The 17,438-nt window shown below is 49.5% G+C and overlaps 2 protein-coding genes across 2 annotated transcripts; one reads left to right on the forward strand and one right to left on the reverse strand.

Annotated features, from left to right (window-relative positions):
• The first annotated feature begins 214 nt into the window (after positions 1–214).
• Positions 215–3,387, forward strand: ASPHD1 (aspartate beta-hydroxylase domain containing 1). The gene is made up of 3 exons (XM_045994327.1): positions 215–1,237; positions 2,464–2,577; positions 3,114–3,387. The coding sequence occupies exons 1-3, from the start codon at positions 358–360 to the stop codon at positions 3,221–3,223; spliced, it is 1,104 nt and encodes a 367-aa protein (XP_045850283.1). The 5' UTR covers positions 215–357; the 3' UTR covers positions 3,224–3,387.
• A 240-nt stretch (positions 3,388–3,627) lies between these two features.
• KCTD13 (potassium channel tetramerization domain containing 13) lies at positions 3,628–17,357 on the reverse strand. The gene is made up of 6 exons (XM_045994328.1): positions 16,930–17,357; positions 15,448–15,617; positions 7,111–7,200; positions 6,976–7,028; positions 6,121–6,316; positions 3,628–4,350 (listed from the first exon to the last, which is right to left on the reverse strand). The coding sequence occupies exons 1-6, from the start codon at positions 17,171–17,173 to the stop codon at positions 4,114–4,116; spliced, it is 990 nt and encodes a 329-aa protein (XP_045850284.1). The 5' UTR covers positions 17,174–17,357; the 3' UTR covers positions 3,628–4,113.
• Positions 17,358–17,438: the final 81 nt, after the last annotated feature.

Here is a 17,438-nt window from a genome sequence, read left to right on the forward strand (position 1 = left end):
AGGACAACTGGTTGCGGGCTCCCGGGGCTACGGGTCCAGGTGGGGGTAGGAACTGCTGTCCGGGGAAGCTAGAAGGGAGGGAGGGAGAGCTAAAAGAGGGGCGGGAGGAGAGGGAGGCGAGAAGAAGAAGGGACAGAGAGGGTGGAGAAAGGAGAGGCTGAGGGAGAGAAACTGCCCGAAGGAGAAAGGAGAGGGGTGGGGGGAAGGAAGAGGAGAGAGTTGAAGGAGAAAGAGGTAGAAGGGGAGAGAGAAGGAAAGAAAAGAGAAAGGAGGGTTGGGAGGTACTTGAAGGAGGTGAGAAAGAGGGAGATACAAGGTGAAGAGAAAACCTCAGGAGAGAGAAACGAGGAGTGGGAAATGTGGAGGGGAAACAGCCCAGGGGGTAACCCGGGAGCAGCCACAGAGGGGACTGGTGGAGAACTGGGAGGACAGGGGAATTGGGGTCTGGAAGATGCCCCTGGCCTGCTGGCCAGGGCTTCCCTGCCCATCATGCCTGCGTGGCCATTGCCCTTGGCCTCCTCAGCCCTCACCCTGCTCCTTGGAGCCCTCACTTCCCTTTTCCTCTGGTACTGTTACCGCCTGGGCTCCCAAGACATGCAGGCTCTGGGAGCTGGGAGTCGGGCTGCCAGTGTCAGCAGAGGGCCTAGGGGATGCTCTGAGGCCGGCAGGCTGAGCCCAGCGAGCTCTGGGGAGCCTGGAGAAGGGCCTAGGGCAGAAGGCCTAGTGTGCCGTCGCCTGCGGGCCTACGCCAGGCGCTACTCCTGGGCCGGCATGGGTAGGGTGAGGCGGGCAGCTCAAGGTGGCCCAGGCCCTGGGGGAGGGCCAGGGGTCCTGGGCATTCAGCGCCCAGGCCTGCTTTTTTTGCCAGACCTGCCCTCAGCCCCCTTCGTGCCCCGGGATGCCCAGCGGCATGACGTGGAGCTCCTGGAGAGCAGTTTCCCTGCCATTTTGCGGGACTTTGGGGCTGTGAGCTGGGACTTCTCAGGGACTTCTCCTCTGCCTCGGGGCTGGTCCCCGCCCCTGGCCCCTGGGTGCTACCAGCTCCTGCTGTACCAAGCAGGCCGGTGCCAACCCAGCAACTGCCGCCGGTGCCCGGGGGCCTATCGCGCACTGCGGGGGCTGCGGACCTTTATGAGTGCCAACACCTTCGGCAACGCTGGCTTTTCTGTCCTCCTGCCTGGGGCGCGGCTTGAGGGTCGCTGTGGGCCCACCAACGCAAGGGTCAGATGCCATCTGGGTAAGTAGATGCTGCCTACAACCTCCTTGCCTCCTCGATTCCTCCTGCCCCCCGGAGCTTTCTCCACTGTTTCTGATCATGCCTCCCTTCTCAGAAATCTTCCCTGACTCCCTGTTGCCCATAGCAGCATTTCCTAAGCTTCGATCACCTACCTTCCAACCATCTTCATAAGCTTTGCCGTGGGCATTTACCACCTGGACTCTTCTTTCTTGATACCGATTCCCCCGACATTTTGTTTCACTTATTTACTTAAAAGGAATCTTTACAGAACAATGCAAATCAGTATTACTTGCACTAAATAGAAAGTACTCCTAAAAACAAATTTAAGCTTAAAAAAAAGCTTTAAAAATTCTAGCTAAATAAATACTTTAGTCTGAGACCGAAGCCCATGCTGTCTTCCTTTAGAAAGGAGTGGAGTTGGTGGGCTGTTAAAGTTATGGTAGCACCAAACTGAGATTCCTTTCTTCATGTTTTAAAGACAGAGCAAATGGAAAAGGAAACAATTTTGTTATTTAATGCAGGGTTATTTAAAACCTTGTGTTGCCTAAAATCATTTCCTGTGCCAGCAGTTGACGTGTCCCACACTGGTCTCAGAATCAAGTCCAGATTCTTTCTTCGTTTCCCCCTCATTCCCTTCCTCCTCTCCCCTCCCACTGTACATCAGATCAGGAGAGCCTTCTGGCTGATCCTGGCAGGTGCCACACTCGTGGGATCCTCAGTCTAAAATGTCTTTCCGCCTTATCACCTATCACCTCCTGGAATACTCCTACTCAGCCTTCAAGACTCCCACTTTCAAGGCCCACACCTCCTCTGGGAGGTCCTCCTGGTCCCCATCGTTTGAGCTGGCTGCTGAGTCTTCTCACAGCACTTTACTCTGTCGTGGTCCTTGGGCAAAAACGGATCCATCAGTTTTATACGAATGAGGGCGGAGCACACAGTAAGTAGATTCTTGAGCTAAACTGGCAGAAGCCCAAGAAGAGATGCTCCTTCCTCCAGGAAGCCTTCCCTTTTCTCTGGAACAAGTAGATTGTGCTTTGCACTGCCCTTCCCCTATCCCCGGCACTTCTTTCATCTGGTACTATATTGTAATTACATCGGGCCCCCTTCCAGAGGGCAAGGAGGGACACCACATGGAGCGTTTTAAGAGCTTCAAACTGCTTTTTGACTGAATGGTGGGCCCCTTTGATGGAGGCAGGGGAATTGGATGCCTGGGTCTCTTCCCATAGGCCTGAAGATTCCTCCTGGCTGTGAGCTGGTGGTCGGGGGCGAGCCCCAGTGCTGGGCTGAGGGACACTGTCTACTGGTGGACGACTCCTTCCTGCACACAGTGGCTCATAATGGTAATGGGCTCCCATTCTGCTAGGAGGAATGAGAGACTGAGTGGAGGGGCATAGAATAGAGGCTGCGGGATCAAGCCCAACTGGCTCCCGGTCCCACCACTACTGTTTCCCTGCTGCATGACCTTGAACAAGTCACATAACTTCCCCCAACACCTGTGAAGTGCGGAAGCCACCTTCTTTATCAGGTGACTGCAGGGATTAGATGAGGTCTTGGAGGTGCACAGCAAAGTGGCCAACAAGACCCTGGGCCTGGACCACCCAGGTCCCTGTCCTACCTCTGTCACTTACTGGCTATGTGACCTTGGGCAAGTTATTTAACCTCTTTGTGCCCCAGTGACTCCGTATAAAATGGGAGTAATCATGGTGCTGACTTGCAGTTTGTTTTGAGGACTAGGAGTTAACACACACGCACGGGGGTCAGAATAGAGTCTGGCACTTAATTACAGAGTGTTGGCTGTTATGCGTATGTGGCAAGTGCTCAGCAAATAAGTAGTTAATGTCAGTCCTTCTCTTGTCTCCATCCCCATATGCCTCAGGCTCCCCAGAAGATGGGCCTCGAGTGGTCTTCATCGTTGACCTCTGGCACCCCAACGTGGCCGGGGCCGAGCGCCAGGCCCTTGACTTTGTCTTCGCACCAGACCCTTGAAAGAAGGGGCTCCCTTCAGACACCTGGGCTGGAGAGGTGCTGTGCTCGCTCACGCTCACGGATGGCTTGAGTGGTAGCCAGGACCGCCTCTAGGCTGCAGGGGGTGGGGGGAGGGCTGAGGGCGGGAACTGGCCAGCCTGCACTGAAATACAGATTTGACGGCCTCTCCTAGCTCTTGACTACCTTCTTCCAGCTACCCAGCCCAGTGAAAGGCTTGGGGCAGGGGCTCCTGTACTCTTCCCATCCGGCTAGCCAAGTACCTCGTCAACACAAGCCATCTCCTTGGTCCTCTCCCCTGGAGTCAGCACCAGTCCCTCAACTCAGTTTTATTCCAATAATTTAATAGAAAATTAAAATAAATAATATGAAATAGATTGAGAAGATGGCTGAGCTGGTGCAAGCCCAGGCCAGCCTAGTACAAAGTTAAAGGGGTGGGGGGACCGGTTGGGGAAGGAGGAGGGAGAGAAACTACCCTGCACGATGGTGGGGAGGTGGCTCAGAACATGGTGGGTGTCGGTGAGGGCCGGCTGGACACTGTCGTGTACAGTGTGCTAAAAAAGAGAGAGAGACAGAGAAAGAGAAAAAGGGAATTCTAAATCATTCTAAACCAGCTGCTGAGGGAAAACAGCAGGACAAGGATGGGATGAGGGAACAAATGCAGGCCTTCTGAAACGTTCTGACTGATGGAGGGTCTGGAATGTACCGTGCTGTGAGCCGTGAGGTGGGAATGAATGGAAAAGGGCTGCAGTGAACTGTACCATGCAACAAAGGGACAGAAGGAGGACCCACGACTTGGCCAGCAGAGCCGGGGCAAAGGCCTGGGAAGGGGAGGGAAAAAGAGAGGAACTGCGTTCCAGTGGCAGGAGGAAAACAGAGAGAAAGATCAAAGGTCAGTCCTTGAAGACAATCTGTTGGCCATGAGGACGCTCGTCATGGGTGATATGGCGCCGGACATGGATCCGGCGGACACGGTGCTCCCGGTTGTCCTCATCCTCCCCTCGGCCTGCCCCACCACCTCCAGCTGCACCCCCCGTGGCCTCCAGGAGGGCTGGGTCTGGGCCCCGGGGAGTCTCGTAGATCAGGATGTTCAAGGTTTCCTCAAAGATCCGGGCCTCTGGGAATTCCACCTGCAAAAGGCAAGCAATCCCCAGTTCCTACCCCTGGATGCAGTTACACAGGCGGTCCCCGGCCCCCGAGCGCACCCCCAGCCTCTGTAGTCCCAGGCTCTTTAGCCTGGACTCTCTATCCTCTTGGCAAATTCTTTACTCAGCAAAGTCATACTTGTCCTTCAAGGTCCAGCTCTGAAGTCAGGCAGAGCTACCTACTTGTTTTCTCCCCTTTGCTGCGAAGTCTCTTGGTATGTTCTTGCATTTGACAAATACTTACTGAGTGACGGCCCCGTCCCAGGTGTTGTTCTAGGCACTGGGACTATAGCAGTGAACTAAACAGAAGTTCCTGTCTGCAGGAAGTTTACATTCTAGGGGGAGGACCCAGACATACGTGTCATCAAATATAAACCCTCAGATGGTGATACATGTTATAGGAAAAAATACAGCAAAAAGAGAGGGTGGGGAGGGTCATAGCCACACATGTTACAACTTTAGAGAGGGCGTTCAGAGAAGGCCTCATCGAAAGGGTGACTGACATTCAACCAACAGTCAGAGGAGGGGGGAAGGAGCCAGGTAGGTAAGGAGAGAAAGGGCCATCTGGGGAACAGGTAACAGCAAGGCCAAGAGCCTGGGGCAGGAGTGCACTTAGTCCAGTATTTGAAGATTGGCAGGAGGCAGGCAGAGTGGAGAGAGACTAGAAAGGGGTGAAGCGAGGAGGTGTTAGGGACAGAGGGGGTGTTGTGTGGCCTGGAAGGATGAGCTAACACAGACAGAGTTACCAAGCTGCTTGCTCACTACTGGTTTATCTTCCTGCCTTTCCACTTACAGTGGAAACTTCTTGGAAGCTGGGTCATTCACTCATGCATGCATGCATTTGATAAATGCTTCCTCGCTTCCACTGTCTGGGGCTAGAGAGATAGGAAGAAAACCTAGAGCCCTGACCTCCAGGAGCTAACCCCATGCTGCTGATGGGACACTCTCCTCCTGCCTGCTGCAAAGAAAGAAGGAAGTTATGACCAGCTTCGGGGCTGTGAGAGGTTGAAAGCTCATGAGCAAAGCTGTCCCAAAGAAAGCTGTGCTTGGCTTGTGTCTTAAAGATTGAGCAGGAGTTCATTAGGCAGCTGGGGGTGAGGAAAAAGTCCCCGAAAAGGGACTAGCGTATGCGAGGTGGGAGGTAAGAAGTAGCACTGGGTGCTCAGAGACCTGCATATCTGAGGCACTTTCCTCGTATCAAGTCAGAAGGGAGCAGGGGACACGACGGAGGGCTGCTACTTCCCTAGGCCTTTCATTCACCTGGATTCCAAGCCTGGTGCCGTGCTCAGTGCAGAGGACATTCTCAGGAACTATGTGCTGACTGCCACGTTCATGACTCAGGACTTACAAACTCAGTGTGTCCTAAGAGACCTGTGTTTTCTAAGGTCCTGAGGTTCTAAGAACTTATTGTGGGTCACGGACCCTTCTGAGAGTCTAATAGCTATGGTCCCTTCTAGAAGGGAAAATGTATACACACTCCCAAACCTGCATACTGCTTCAGGACGGCCTTGAGACTCAACTGGGCTAGGTAAAGAATCCCACTCTAATCCAACACCCTCGTTTCATGGCAGAGAGACAGAGACCCGCAGGAGGAAGGTGACTTGCCCCAGGTTTACAAAACCCCGGAACTTGGAACAGCAGCTCCTGACTCCCGGGACTTTCCACCCCGTGGTTGGCCGCACTGCCCTCTGGCCGGGGTCCAGGTGCCGCCCACCACCACAGCCCTCCCTGACCAGGCCCTGAGCCCCTTCTAACCTTGGTCTGCTTCTTCTCCGTGGCATAGACAATGGAGGTGCAGCACACCTCGGCGATTTTGCGGCCCTGCCCGTAGAAGGACCAGCAGCAGATCTCGTCCCCTAGGACATCCTTGAGGAAAAGCAGCCGCCCGTGGAAGCGCAGGGCCAGTTTGTCAAACAGCTCAATGTTCTTAAGGAGGTTGTCGTCTGAAGTGCTAAGGACCAGGGGGCCAGGAGTTATAGCACACTGGCCTCCTTCCCTCTGCTCCTGCAGCTTCGGGGCACGCCTCGCCTGCACTCAGGTCTCTGTGCCCAGCGGGGCGCTTCCTCCGCCCGCCAGTGGGTTCAGCGGGCCTCTGAGGAGCAGCAGCACCCAGGAGGGGCTACCCATGCCGGCGGGCTCCGGGGCCCTGGCAGCTTCACCTGATGCCTTTGTGGCGCCACTCCTTGTAACTGAGTGACAGCAGGCAAGTTCCTTCACCTCTTGGCGCCCCAGTTCCCCATCTGCTCCATGGAGATAGTATGCCCTCACACAGCTGCGAGGATTATGGGAGTTAACACGTGGAAAGCACCGTCCGTTGTGGAAAAGCCCCCGGCAATGGTAGCCACTCTCGCAACCCTCGCCAGAACCCGGTTTGCGGGTGAGCACACGGAGCCTCCAAGGTGACAATGACTTGCCCAAGTACCCAGAGCTGGAATCTGCATTCCGGCGGGCATTCTGCCCCTCTGTATGGGTCACATTCCAGCGGGCATTCTGCCCCTCTGTATGGGTCACAGCCTCCACACCCCAGGACGGCCCCCATCGGGGCGGTGCCTAAGCCCAGCACCCCCCTACCCCCAGCCCAGGGCACCCCCCCAGCCCCATGGCGGTCACCTGGTGTAGGAGTACTTGTTGTTACTGCGGTTGTGCAGGAGCTTCACCACGGGCTGTGGGGGGAGAAAGAAGGGTGGGGGTCAGGCTGCAGGGAGAGGCCCCCAGCCTCCACCCTACAGGGCTCAGGGGCCTCACCTTGGAGGTGCTGGCCAGGAGCTGCTGCTCCTCCCGGGGAGATGTCACCGTGGGGATGAGGCACAGCGGGGACAGGTTCTCCCTTTTTTGCTGGAGAAGAAGCGGAAGGTGGTTAACAGCACGACAAAAGGTCACAGGCTCCCCCACTTAAAAAGCCATTCAAAGCAGCTTGTTGCCTTCTGGGAAAAATCCAGACTCCCTTCGTGTTCCACAGAGCTCTGCAGGATCCAACCTCTCTGCTCTCGCCTCTACCACTCTTCCTTGCTTGCTGGGCTTCAGCCCCACCCACCACCTGTTCCTTGCGCCCACCCAGCCCTTTGAAGTTCCCACTGCCCAGAATGGTCTACACCGCTGTGTGCTTTGGTGGCCCCTTCATGCCATTCAGATAACTCAGAACAGTACCCCTCAGAGGGTGCTGGCCCATCACCTAAAGCTCTCTGACTCAAACAGCCTCCTCTACCTCCTGTACACATTAGCAGCTCATTCTTCACGGCATTGAGTTCCTCACATTTTCTCATTTTGTTGTATGTTTGCTTATGATCCATTCTCACCGAGGGCGTGCCTAGTATACAGTGGGTGCTCAATCTCTGTTCAATAAATGAACCTGGTTGGGTGGGATGAGGTCTGAGGCAGAACCAGATACATTGGCTTCTTTCATCTTTTCTGTCTTTCAGAATCTTTATGCCAAAACCCCTTTCACCTCTCTCAACCAGATCTTTTTCTCAACGGAAATTCCAGATTTTTTTTTTTAAGAACCTTATGAGACCTTTTCTAACATTGGGGACACCTGGCTCAGTTGGTTAAGCTTCTGCCTTTGGCTCAGGTCATTATCCTGGGTCCTGGGTTTGAGTCCCGCACGGGGCTCCCTGCTCAGCGGGGAGTCTGCTTCTCCCTCTGCCTGCCACTTCCCCTGCTTGTGTGCTCTCTATCTCTGACAAATAAATAAATAAAATCTTTAAAAAAAAAAGACCTTTCTACCATTAATATGGAAGAATAAAAGTCTATTATTACATAAGTCGATTTTTAAAAAGAGCCAAGAGGAAGGACTGATATTAAGATATCCTATAAAGCCATACTAATGAAAACTGTGGTTTTGGTTTGCGGGAACAAACACAAAACCAAAGGAACACAAGAGAGTTTGGAAATGGGGTGACTATATATATGAGAACTGATATTTATAAAGGGGACACCACATATCTGTGGGGCAAGTACAGAATGCGTATTTGTTATTGCTGTGTAATAAGCCATCCCCAAGCTTAGCAGCATAAAGCAACAATAAATATTTATTATCTTGGTTTCTGTGGGTTAGGAATTCAGGAGTGGTTTAGCTGGGTCGTTCTGGCATAGGGGTCTGTCTTGAGGTTGCAACCAAGTCAGCCAGTGCTGCAGGAATCTGAAGGCATGCCTGGGTCCAGAGGATGTGTGTCTGAGAAAGCTTAGTCACGTGGCTGGCAAGGTCATGCCAGCTATCTGCAGGAAACATCGGATCCCTGTCATCTGGACCTCTCCACAGGGTCGCTCGAGTATCCTTCCAACGTGGCAGCTGGCTGCTCCGGAGCAAATAATCCGGGAGAGTAAGGTCGAGGCTTCAGTTGTCTTTTAGGACCTGGTTTGTCAGCCCTGCTCCGTGTGAAAGGGAAGTACGCGAAAGAATGAGTACTAGGGAGTGACAATCATTGGGACTGCCTCTGGAGGCTGGCTCCACAGGCCACCTTCTGGCCCCTTTGATTCAAATCCTTCCCATTGAAAAGCATGCTCACCCCCTCCCAAGAACCCCAAAGTCTCATCCCTTTAGAGCATCAGCTTGAAGTACAGAATCCTGTCACCTAAGTCAGTCCAGGGGGCGGGGATGAGGCTCCTTGGATGTAGTTCCTTAGTTACAACTCCTTAAGTACATTTCTTATTGATCTGATGACCTGTGAACTAAAGAGACATTTCTCTCCCATATACCTAATGCGCAGTGGTGCAACAGGCATGAGGATAACCAGTAGGGGACTCTCAGCTAGGTAGCATATGAAAGTCTCTGCTTCAGAGAAATTCTGTAATCCAGTCGGACAAATATTGGGAGCTCTCTAATGCCTACTCTTGCCAGAAATGATTCTTTACGGCTCTAGGCTCTGCCCTGAGTCAGCCTTCCTTTTCCATGAAAGACAGTCCATGCTTGCAGCTACGTGGTGTCCTGCCTGTAGAGCTTTGGGGCCCCAAAGGCCTCTTGTCTTGCACTGTCTCTGTCACTTTTGGTCCAAGCTGGCAGGGTCTCTGTCAATGTAATTCTTGTAAAAACTTAATGGATAGATATTCATGAAGCAAGTCTTGGGGTTCAGTTCATTGGAAAGATATCACACTCACAAATCTCTGTGAGATATGCTCCCCACTACTTTGGGCATGTGCTGAGACGACTGAGGGGTACCACTGTTGTCTGATCAATGGGGCTCCGAGGCATCTTCTGGGATATTTCTGAAGTCTTAACAAAGGCTTTAATAATTACATTCTCGACTTCATCTTCAGACCAAGTTTTATTGAGAATGCCTTGTGTTTGATCTTTGCTAGGAAGCCATTTGGGAATTTTAACATCGTGTGTTTTCTGGAAAGGTTGGGACATTTCAAACCCAGTAATTCCGGCCTCCTTGTTCAATTGTTTTCCTCTTTCTTATTCTCTGCTTTTCTGTTTTACTATCAGCAACAAGAAACCTAGTGGCCCCTTCAACATTCTTTCTGGAAACTTCTTCAGCAATACTACCCAGCTCATTAGGTACATTTTCTACTTTCTAGATTACTGTGGGAGACAGTGTTACCAAAATCCTGCCTCTACATGACAAGGGTTCCCTTTGCACCAGTTTCTAGTAACATTCTCCCTGCTGCAGCCTCCTCTGAGGTCATCCGGCTTCCATGAACAGACCCTCTAAAGCTCTTCAGGCTTTCATTAACATTCTCCTTGAAGTCCTGCCAACGGGTGCCCACTTCCCAGTTCTACAGCCACTCCTACGTTTTAGGTTTTTGTTACCACAGAACCCCACCCAGATACCAAATCTGTTATCCATTGCTGGGTAACAAATTACCACAAATTTAGCAGCTTAAAACAATGAACATTTATTATCACACACAGTTTCTGTGAGCTGGGAACTTGAGATTGGTTAGTTGGGTGGTCTGGACCAGGTTGGGAGTCCAGATGTTGGCCTGGGTTGTAGTTATATGAAGACAAGTTATATGAATTCGCTTGAGATAGTTCACCCATATGGCTGGGGGTCTGCTGGCTATGGACAGGGGCCTTCCGTTCCTCAACAAGTAAACTCTCCCCTGCGCTGACCAGGTGTCTATATGTGGCAGCTGGCTTCCCCCAGAATGACTGATCCGAGACGGAGGCAAAAACTGCAATGGCTTTTATGACCTAGCTTTAGAAGTCACACACCATCACTTCTGCAATATCCTACTGGTTACATAGGTCAGCTCTATTCAGTGTAGGAGGTGACCACACAGGAGCCTGAATGAGGAGGAAGCGAGAATTGCTGGTGGCTCTCTTGGACACTGGCTACCACAGAAAGTTGGAAAAACCAGCTCACTCTCTGGAGGACGAAAAATTGTTAAATCCCTTCAAAATTCACATTTATAACAGTGAATTCCACTTAGATTAAAAGACCCATATACAAAGCTAATAAAAGATGTAGACAGAATGGGAAAAAACCTTCAATAAGACCCTACAAGGATATACCATTAAGAGAAAAAAAAAAAAAGGAACTTGACATTAAAATCAAGATTTTCTCCAGTTGACAATGGAAACTGTAACTTTACAAATAATCCCAGGTGGGGCACCTGGGGGGCTCAGCTGTTAAGCGTCTGCCTTCGGCTCTGGTCATGATCCCAGGATCATGGGACTGAGCCCCACATTGGGCTCCCTGTTCGGCAGGAGGCCTGCTTTCCCTCTCCCACTCCACCTGCTTATGTTCCTGCTCTCGTGCGTGCTGGCAAATGAATAAATAAAATCTTTGAAAAAACAAACAAATAATCCCAGGTAATAACTCTGAAGGAATGACAGAATTATAATTACAACCCTAATGAAATTATTGATTCAGGTTAAGAATTCTCACTTGGTGTGTGGTTGGTAGGTAACTGCCATTCACATAGTGCCTAAGCAATATCACACAGGTTACGTTATGGCTGGTAACAAGGAAGTCTGACTATAATGGAGGGATCCAGTCATCATCACCTGAATCTAGGGGCCAAATGTGAGCATTACTAATATTACTAATATTAACATTATGGATCTCTCAGTACAACACAAAATGAAATATATAAAATTACCTAAAAGGGGGCGCCTGGGTGGCTCAGTGGGTTAAAGCCTCTGCCTTCAGCTCAGATCATGATCTCAGGGTCCTGGGATTGAGTCCCGCATCAGGCTCTCTGTTCAGCAGGGAGCCTGCTTCCCACTCCCTCTCTCTCTGCCTGCCTCTCTGCCTACTTGTGATCTCTGTCATATAAACAAAATCTTTAAAAAAAAATAAAATTACCTAAAATGTATTCTTTTTTAAAAAAATTTTTTAAATATTTTATTTATTTGACAGAGAGAAATCACAACTAGGCAGAGAGGTAGGCAGAGAGAGAGGAGGAAGCAGTCTCTCCCTGCGGAGCAGAGAACCCGATGCAGGGCTCGATCCCAGGACCCTGGGATCATGACCTGAGCCGAAGGCAGAGGCTTTAACCCACTGAGCCACCCAGGCGCCCCTAAAATGTATTCTTATCAAAATGTTTAGGGGCACTTGGGTGGCTCAGTGGGCTAAGCCTCTGCCTTCGGCTCAGGTTGTGATCTCAGGGTCCTGGGATCGAGCCCTGCATCGGGTTCTCTGCTCAGCGGGGAGCCTGCTTCCCCTTCCATCTCTGCCTGCCTCTCTGCCTACTTGTGATTTCTGTCAAATAAACAAATAAAATCTAAAAAAAAAAAAAATGTTTAGCATCGAGACTTTCAATCTACTATTGGGGCGCCTGGCTGGCTCAGTTGGAAGAGCATGTGACTCTTGATCTCAGGGTCATGAGTTCAAGCTCCATGTTGGGTCCAGAGATTACTATAAAAATAAACTTAAAAAATAAATAAATCTACTGTCTAGTGTACAGAAAACTCAGAACAAGGTATAGTACCAAACCAAATGATACCATAATGAAACAATGAGGCAAATTTGCAAAGTGGGTCATTGTGCAGGACAACTGCGGACACTTTTAACAAGTCAGCGTGATTAAAAAAGGGATGGTTCGGGGTTGGAAGAGACTTAAAGAACATAATAACCAGATGTAATGCAAGGATATAGACTGGGTCCTGGTTTAGATGAATCAGGTAAAAAAGATCTTTCTGGAACAAATGGAGAGATTTGTGTATACGCTGGATTTTAGATAAGAAGAAATTTTATTGACATGGAAAGATGGCAATTATTAACAAACAAAAAAAAGCAAACTACAAAACAGCACATATAGCGTGAGCATATATATTTTAGCAAATACGCAAACACACATACACACACACACACACACCCCTGAAAGGATATTTGGAGCTTTTATTTTTTTGATTATCTGTGTTTTCTAAATTTCTACATTTATATATATAGAGAGAGATAGATATAGATACAGATATACTGCTTTAAAAATAATAAATGGTTATAATAAAAAAAACACAAGGATTTCTATTCAACAAAAGATGCCACAGACAGGTGACATTTTAATTGGCGACAACTAAAACTGACTAGAAATTATCTGAAACAGACTGTCTCAACTAGGATTCCTCACCTGAATCTCAAAATCCAGGAAATAAATAATCTGAGTACCTGTTCTCTCAACTCTTCTCAGGATAACAGGAAAATAGTACCATTCTTAGAGGCATACGAGAAAGTAAATTTATTATGTACATGTCTTAGGGCTTAATTCTCCCTAGGAACTAAACTAAAATAGGCAAGGATCTTCTGCAAAGCAACAAGAGAAAGATAGGAAACTCAGTAGAAAATTTGGTCAAGATTATGAATAGGCAATTCACGGGAGGGGAAACCACACACACAAAAAAAAACCAAAAAACGAGCAAGCATATGAAAAGCTGCTCAATCTCATTAGTAATCAGAGGCATGCAAATTAAAATGAGATCACTCTATACCAATCAGCTTGGCAAAATTAGAACACTGGCTGATGCCATGTGTTGCTGAGAATCTGCAGAAACGGGATCCCTGATGGCATGCTGACTAGGAGTGCGAGTGCTCCGGTCATTCGGGGGAGTGATCTGATGATCTCGATGCAATTCCCCTGCATGTGTTCTGTGACCTTGCAGTTCCACTCCCAGCTACAAACCTGAGAAACCCGGCCCAAGACCCACAAGGGCACGTGTAGAAGGATGCTCATGGTGGCAGGTGGCACCGTTTGCAAGGGAAGGAAGGTGGAGGCAATCTAGGTCTCCAGCCTCAGGGGAACGTAGAAATAAAATACAGTGAATACACGCCATAGATTCTTGCGCAGCGGTTAGAAGCAAAGAACTAAATGTACAAACAGCGGCATGAATATATCTAGAAAGGTGTTGAATTAAGAAACAGAACACACAATCCATAGCTCAATGCCATTTATAGAAATTGAAAACGAATACATATACAAAACGAGGTTTGTAGTTTTTCAAGGGTACAAACATAATCCAAGTATACGTAGCAAAACATCAGTATTAAAGGGGTAGCTATGGGTAAAAGGGAAGTGGGCAAGGGGCTGGGAGAAAAGGGGAAAAATAAAAAGAGAGAAGACTCGTAGAGACCAATGATGATTAAGTACCATACTCTGAGGATGAACTTAATTCTCTATACCTGAATCTTTTTTTTTTTTTTTAAATACCTGAATCTTAAAAGCAAAAATCAAAACCTCCAAATGAACAAGACAGCTCTGAGTTGGGTGAGGATGGGAACGGTGTCAGGGAAACCTGGAAAGGAAGCAGCTGGAGCAGAGGGAAAAGCACTGAACCTGGGAGTCAGATAACCAGGGGCTGGCTCTGAGCTTTGCGGCTTACTGGCTAGCTCTTTGACCTTGGATACATCCCCAACCTCCCACAGCCTATGTATCAAACAGGGGTACAAGATGTACACACAAGCAGATAGCAGAATCACTCCCAACACACAGTAGGTGGGAGGTACCTCTGGATAAATGTACAACTACAGAGCAGGAACCCACTTTGAAGATCACCGGGTTCCGTGGTTTTCCAGTTGCAAGTGGTGACCCATTCATGGGTCCTGGAATAAGTTTAGTGGGCCCCAAAGAGCATTCAAAGGAAAGAAAACAATATACCAGCATGTATTTCACTAAAAGTATCATTTTATAAAACTCTTACTTAAGTTATATATATGAGTATAAAATGCATTTTTTTCCCCTATGGCATGCAGTTTGAAAAACATGGATACTGCCCTAAGGAACGCTGTACTTTTGAATTTCATGAACCAGTAAGTATTCACCAAGCCAACAGAAAGTTGTTCATAGTTACCACTTCTTAATATATAAAGGGCATCAAAAAAGAAACTCTCATCTCTTATTAATATTGTATCATAAAGGAAAGGACATTCTTAACATTGTAAAAACAGAATAAAAGGTTTTATGTAAAATTCATTACACTGTACCTATTTCTCATTTCCCTATCTTTTGGAACAGGAGGAAAGAATGCCAGAAGTAGGAAATGACTCAATCAAGGTCATTCAGCTGTGGTAGAGGTGATGCTTAACCCACAGGTCCTGGCTATGCCTTCTAGCATAGTTCTCCTCAGAACCTGAAGAAATCCACAGAAGAGAAGCCCAGCAGTTGGGGCTGTGGAACCCTCAACCTGTTTTATTGGGAGCAGCTCTGCTTCTAAGATTTCATTGCTAAAAAAAAAGTTAAAAACACAAAGCCTGGCTGGGGGTGGAATGCTGCCTCCTAGGATAAGACCAAAACAGCGAGGTCATTATATTCTAATTTAAATTTAGATTGTTTTTTTCCTAGGGAGTTATTTAAGATTTCTGAGCAAGGGGGAGAATAGATTGCGATTGTGTTTAAGGATCATCACTTGGGTGGTAGTGTGAATGCCAGATTAGCCCAGGAGGAAGAGCAAGGAGAGAGTAGTCATTTAACTACTGCAACTGTCCCAGCATGAGGTGGTGAGGGAGGTCCTTCTTGAGGCAGTAGGGACACACAGGAAAGCACCCCCCAATTTTCTGTGTTCATGGCTAGTCACAGCCAGGCCATACGCAGCCTCTCCAGCCACTACCCCATATGCTGCCTCCCTATTTTTTAATGTCCCAGTATCTAACTGCTTGGGCAGCTCTGCAGAGACATGGGCATAAGGTGGGACTCAGCACCTCTCACCTGCAATGCTAGCTGGCAGTCCTCAATCAGGCCCTGTACCAGGTAGTAGCGTGCTTCGCCTAGTAGCTCCCCCAGTTCTCTGGTACTCTCAGGTAGTGGCACGGACCCATCCCGCAGGTAGTTGAGGATTGTACCAAAGTGGCGGCCGCTCCGGTCAATCAGCACCCAACCTGGTGGAATCGAGAGAGGCAGGAGGAAGGATGGCTTTGCAGGGGGCCTTGGAGCTACTAAATTCTTATGAAAAACAGATTCCAAAGCTACAAGTCTGAATACCGATCTGTCTCAAACCTCTGCCATGTCCAAGAAAATCCCTTTGAAACATCTCGAGTTCTCCCATAGACCCTTTTTAAACATTTGTAGAGAATTTAATCCCTTCTAACTCTCTTCTACATTGAAAAAAGTTCCCACCACGAGAAAAAGATTATAGATTACCTTATCAACAAACTTGAACCTTTAGTGTTAATCCTGACCATCCTATTTAATTAAAATATCTACACCACCGTCAGGTTCACTACCATTTTAACCTTTATATAATTCGTAGAACTTATTATTACCTGCAATTACATGTATTTTTTGTATGTGTATTTGGTTATTACTTTCCTTCTGCCCCCACAAAAAAGTCCGTAAGACTAACCCTGTCTGATTCATTTACCAAAGCAGCTCTGGCGTTTTACAAATACTTGCTGAATAAATAAATTACTTCTGAAACTTCAGATATTTGAAGACTGAACTCCACCTCCCAAAGAACTTTAATTTTCTTGCTCTTACAGTACTTGTTATACCCCCTCTGAATACCTTCCTCCACCTTCATACAAATTTTACAGTTCTGCCTGGGCATGTGGGTCCCATCCCTGAAGGCAACACTCCACGAAGGTAAGGTTCACCTGCCAAAGAGAACTGTCCACCCTCCTTTCTGGTGTTCATGGCAAACCCCAAAACAGCCTTTTCCTACAATCTGCTGTGGTTTACAGCAGGTGGATCCCTGGAGTGAGCGTACAGGGAACTGTGTTAGAGGAACATAGAGCCAGACAACTGCTCCAGGCTGGCGGTTAGCAGTGCTGAGGCAGAGAGGCAAACCTAAGGCTGGGTAGTTGGAAGGTACGTGAAGGTTGCCTGGAAGGATGTTGCTGACATCAGGGCTGGTTCCCAAGTCGTCTGAACTGAGGAATAAAGGGTGGGAGAATTGGAGGGGACTGGTAACAAAAATTCTGAAGCGACATGTTTAATTACTTACCACAACGCCTACTGGAGGGGGGCGTGTGATGTTCCATAGACGCTAGTTATTGCTGGGGGTGAACGGCGGAGCGGAGCGGGGTTATGAATGAGAAACGGGAGATGAGACGGGGCGTGGGGCAGGAGGGCAGTGAAATGAGTTGAATGGACGGTAGACAGAGGAGAGGGGGTATGGGGAGACTGGGCGAGGGAAGGCAGACGGGAATCTGGAGAATAAGGGACCACACAGGTAAGGGCGGCGCGGCATACCTCCCGCGTCCGTGAGCACCTCCGCGCGGCCGCTGAACATGGCCTTGAGCATGGTGTCCTGTCCCGTGAGGGTGCGAAGCGTGGTGTAGTGCAGCGAGCCGCCCACGTTCAGCTTCACGTACTTGCTGTTCGGGGTCAGGGGCTTGAGACCGTAAGCGGCGGAGCCAGTCTCGAGACCCGAGGGCTTAGGGGCTTCCAGGGACGGGGCCTCGGCTGCCGCCGGGCCCGAAGCCTCGGCCGACATGCCAGGGAGTGGTGGCGGACGGGGCCCCTAAGCTCTCTCCGCGCCCTCCGGCGGCTCCCAAAGGCCCCGAGACCCGAGCCCTCGAGCCAGACCGCCCGGCCCGCACGCCCACACGCCGCCGCTACCCAGCCACACTGGCTTTTAGCCCCATCGCGCCGGAGCCGCCCGGAAGCCGGGGCGGAGCAGCTGCGCAGGCGCGCCAAGGTCCCGCCCCCGCCCTCGCGCGCAGGCGGTGCGGAGCATGCGTGGTGGCCTTGGGCCCGTT

The sequence above is a fragment of the Meles meles genome, chromosome 21 (genome assembly GCF_922984935.1).
Source record: "Meles meles chromosome 21, mMelMel3.1 paternal haplotype, whole genome shotgun sequence".
In the NCBI taxonomy this organism is placed as follows: Eukaryota; Metazoa; Chordata; class Mammalia; order Carnivora; family Mustelidae; genus Meles; species Meles meles.

Coding starts and splice junctions, on each gene's coding strand:
- KCTD13 (XM_045994328.1), bottom strand. CDS start 17,173: ATGTCGGCCGAGGCTTCGGGCCCGGCGGCAGCCGAGGCCCCGTCCCTG. Junction 15,618..16,929: donor GGTGCTCACGGACGCGGGAG/GTATGCCGCGCC, acceptor CGATTCCACCAG/GTTGGGTGCTGATTGACCGG. Junction 7,029..7,110: donor TCCTGGCCAGCACCTCCAAG/GTGAGGCCCCTG, acceptor CTCCCCCCACAG/CCCGTGGTGAAGCTCCTGCA.
- ASPHD1 (XM_045994327.1), top strand. CDS start 358: ATGTGGAGGGGAAACAGCCCAGGGGGTAACCCGGGAGCAGCCACAGAG. Junction 1,238..2,463: donor AAGGGTCAGATGCCATCTGG/GTAAGTAGATGC, acceptor CTCTTCCCATAG/GCCTGAAGATTCCTCCTGGC. Junction 2,578..3,113: donor GCACACAGTGGCTCATAATG/GTAATGGGCTCC, acceptor CATATGCCTCAG/GCTCCCCAGAAGATGGGCCT.